General features: G+C 42.3%; 1 protein-coding gene across 2 annotated transcripts; it reads right to left on the minus strand.

Annotated features, from left to right (window-relative positions):
- Positions 1-1,054: 1,054 nt before the first annotated feature.
- Positions 1,055-2,725, minus strand: LOC115820248 (trypsin-3). 2 transcript variants are annotated; one of them, XM_030783744.1, is made up of 5 exons: positions 2,673-2,725; positions 2,291-2,450; positions 1,717-1,967; positions 1,431-1,567; positions 1,055-1,328 (listed from the first exon to the last, which is right to left on the minus strand). In XM_030783744.1, the coding sequence occupies exons 1-5, from the start codon at positions 2,710-2,712 to the stop codon at positions 1,179-1,181; spliced, it is 738 nt and encodes a 245-aa protein (XP_030639604.1). In that variant the 5' UTR covers positions 2,713-2,725; the 3' UTR covers positions 1,055-1,178. The 2 variants fall into 2 exon arrangements, with proteins under 2 accessions (XP_030639604.1, XP_030639603.1); XM_030783743.1 differs by having other exon boundaries at positions 1,714-1,967.

Here is a 2,725-nt window from a genome sequence, read left to right on the forward strand (position 1 = left end):
TTTTAAAATTTGTTGACAATGCCTGGCCTTATACTTCAGCGATACTCCACTTGCAGCACACAAATTTCTTTTCAGCATGCATGAACTTTCTAGGTACTTTTATTTTGAAACGTCATCTCCGTGCAAGACGAACCATGGAACAAACAGTAGGATGAAACAACATGCCTTAAATTGTTATTCATTTGCATTTAATGTCATGTGCGAACATTATAATTTCACAACTGAATACAAGGAAGGATAACATAATGTGTAAGTAGTTTATATAACTTTTAATGAGGTGGTTTTAATGATCTAGCTATGTGGTGAAAATCAGGCGAATGTCTAATTTCAAGTTAACTTCACCACGGTTAATATCCTCACAATTGTGGCCTTGACCAGGCTTGAAATAAAATCCTGAGTCCTCTATGTCTGAGACCAAGATAAGACCGAGTAAAATGCGATTGATTCCGTGACGAGACCAAGACCTTAAAAAAGTGGTCTTGAGACCGGTCTCGAGACCAAGACCGATCTCGATTACTACAACACTGAGTTTAACAAATGTTTATGGCATGATCGTGTACGTGACTGTCTATTGGTGGCGTGCGAGAAAGCGGGACCTAAAGAAAAAGGTCAAATCAATGCAAATGCACACACAATGAATGGCGACTGTGGGAAGCAAAAGCCAAATCCCGGACATTTTTGGTGATATAGAAATCCGGTCTAGACGCATTTTTTGGGTCCGAAAAAGAGGATATGTTCGGGAAAAAGAGGACGTATGGGTACCCTACCAGAGGCAATTTTAGTATCTCCAGTTCACCTGACTTACATGTCTTTAGCTCCCCGCTGAAACCCACGCAGACACAGGGAGAACATGTAAACTCCGCACAGAAAGTGCCTTGGCTGGGAATTGAACCCCTTCTTGGTGGCACAGTGAGGCGACCGTGCAAACCACCACGCCGCCCATTTCACTGTTCATAATTATTATAATAGTTTATTGAAGAACACTTACATTAACAGTTTAATATCCTAAAATTAGAAGTGTAAGAAAGACAAAAACAGGATTGTTTCACCTATTTCCACTTTTATTCAACTACTATATCCACTATATCCGCTGCCTCCACAAATACAGCAAATACAGATACAAATACTGGGCTCTCTGCACATTCCTATAGTATAGTATCTGCAAGCTAGGCCAGGATCTAGTTGGAGTTCATGGTGTTCCTGATCCAGGTGTTGTAGTTGCAGACCTTGGCATAGACACCAGGGCGGTTCTTCTGGGCACAGCCGTATCCCCAGGACACAACACCCTGCAGCTGACCATTGCACACAACAGGGCCACCAGAGTCACCCTGAGAGTGAAAGAGAGAGGTAGAGGGTCAGAGACCTTGTTTCCAAACAGTCAGCTTCAATGTAGAAGAATGAGTGTGCTTTAATTTATGCGCTCTTATTACCTGGCAAGAGTCCTTGCCTCCCTCCACGAAGCCAGCACAGAACATGTTGTTGGTGATCTGGCCAGGGTAAGAGTTACGGCAGGTGGTGTCGCTGAGGATGGGAGCATCCAGGCACATCAGACGGTCGGGGTAGTATGCTTTAAAGGAGAAAAGTACACAACACTCAGTAACATTACACTTACTAAATGTTCTGAGGTAATTCTGCATAGTATTCTACATGGTAGGGAAAAAACAAAAACAATTTCCCTTTTCAGGGTAAAACACTAGAGAAGATGATACTTACTGCCACTGCTAAGGGTGTTGCCCCATCCAGAGATCAGACACCAGGTACCAGCACCGGCACAGCTGCTAGGCAGAGACACAGTTGACACGTAGCTGTTCAGGGAGGCAGCGCGGCTGAGCTTGATCAGCATGATGTCATTGTCCAGGGTGTAGCTGTTGTAGCTGGGATGTCTGATGACCTTGGAAGAGTCAATGAACTGCTCGGTGCCCTCACTGACAGCAATGTTGTGCTCACCCAGACGCACCTGGATACGGCTGTTTACAGAAAAGTAATATTTGTTGGGTCGTTTGTCAGTTGACTTCGGAAATACATTCTAATATTTGATAATAAACTGTCATCATGCACGATGTGAATAATCTTAAACTGATCAGAAATGCAAAATTGGTCTCCATGAGGAAACCCACTTCAGTTACACAAATGTGTTGTTGGTTATTTCTAAATTCTCGTTTTTAATATTGCAGTATTGGTTTCTGCAGAATCAAAGTAACTTAATACAAAATAGTTTACATATACATGAACAGACGCAAGTGCATAGAAACTCCTTTTTCATTTATCTTTGACATGGATTTGTACTTACGACTTGTAGCAGTGAGCAGCAGACACCACCCACAGGTTGCTGATCAGGGAACCACCGCAGAAGTGGTACCCAGAGTTCAGGGACACCTGGTAGGGCAAACCATTCTTCCTGCACTCATACCCTCCGACGATCTTGTCGTCTTCATCCAGAGGGGCGGCAACTGTGGGAGGATAGAGGAATGAGTTGGTGCCACAGAATTATAGCTTACAAGTCAAAAAAGTCACTGTACTTTCACATCATAACATCATTGCGATCTCCTATTCTGACCAAAGATGAAATGTCTGCTAATTTACATTGTAATTAAATATATTACTATCAAAATTGTATATGTAATTACATACATATAGTTTCTTGAACATTCAAAAGAAAAAAGTGGACATACATGCCACAGAGAAAAGAGCAAGGAGAATAAGAGACTTCATGTTTGTGGACTTT

The sequence above is a fragment of the Chanos chanos genome, chromosome 9 (assembly GCF_902362185.1).
Source record: "Chanos chanos chromosome 9, fChaCha1.1, whole genome shotgun sequence".
NCBI classification, from domain to species: domain Eukaryota; kingdom Metazoa; phylum Chordata; class Actinopteri; order Gonorynchiformes; family Chanidae; genus Chanos; species Chanos chanos.

Excerpts from the sequence above, each read along its gene's own strand:
- LOC115820248 (XM_030783743.1), bottom strand. The coding sequence starts at position 2,712 with ATGAAGTCTCTTATTCTCCTTGCTCTTTTCTCTGTGGCAT. Across the intron at positions 1,968-2,290 it reads GCTGCTCACTGCTACAAGTC|CCGTATCCAGGTGCGTCTGG; the intron begins GTAAGTACAAAT and ends TTCTGTAAACAG. Across the intron at positions 1,329-1,430 it reads GAGGCAAGGACTCTTGCCAG|GGTGACTCTGGTGGCCCTGT; the intron begins GTAATAAGAGCG and ends TTTCACTCTCAG.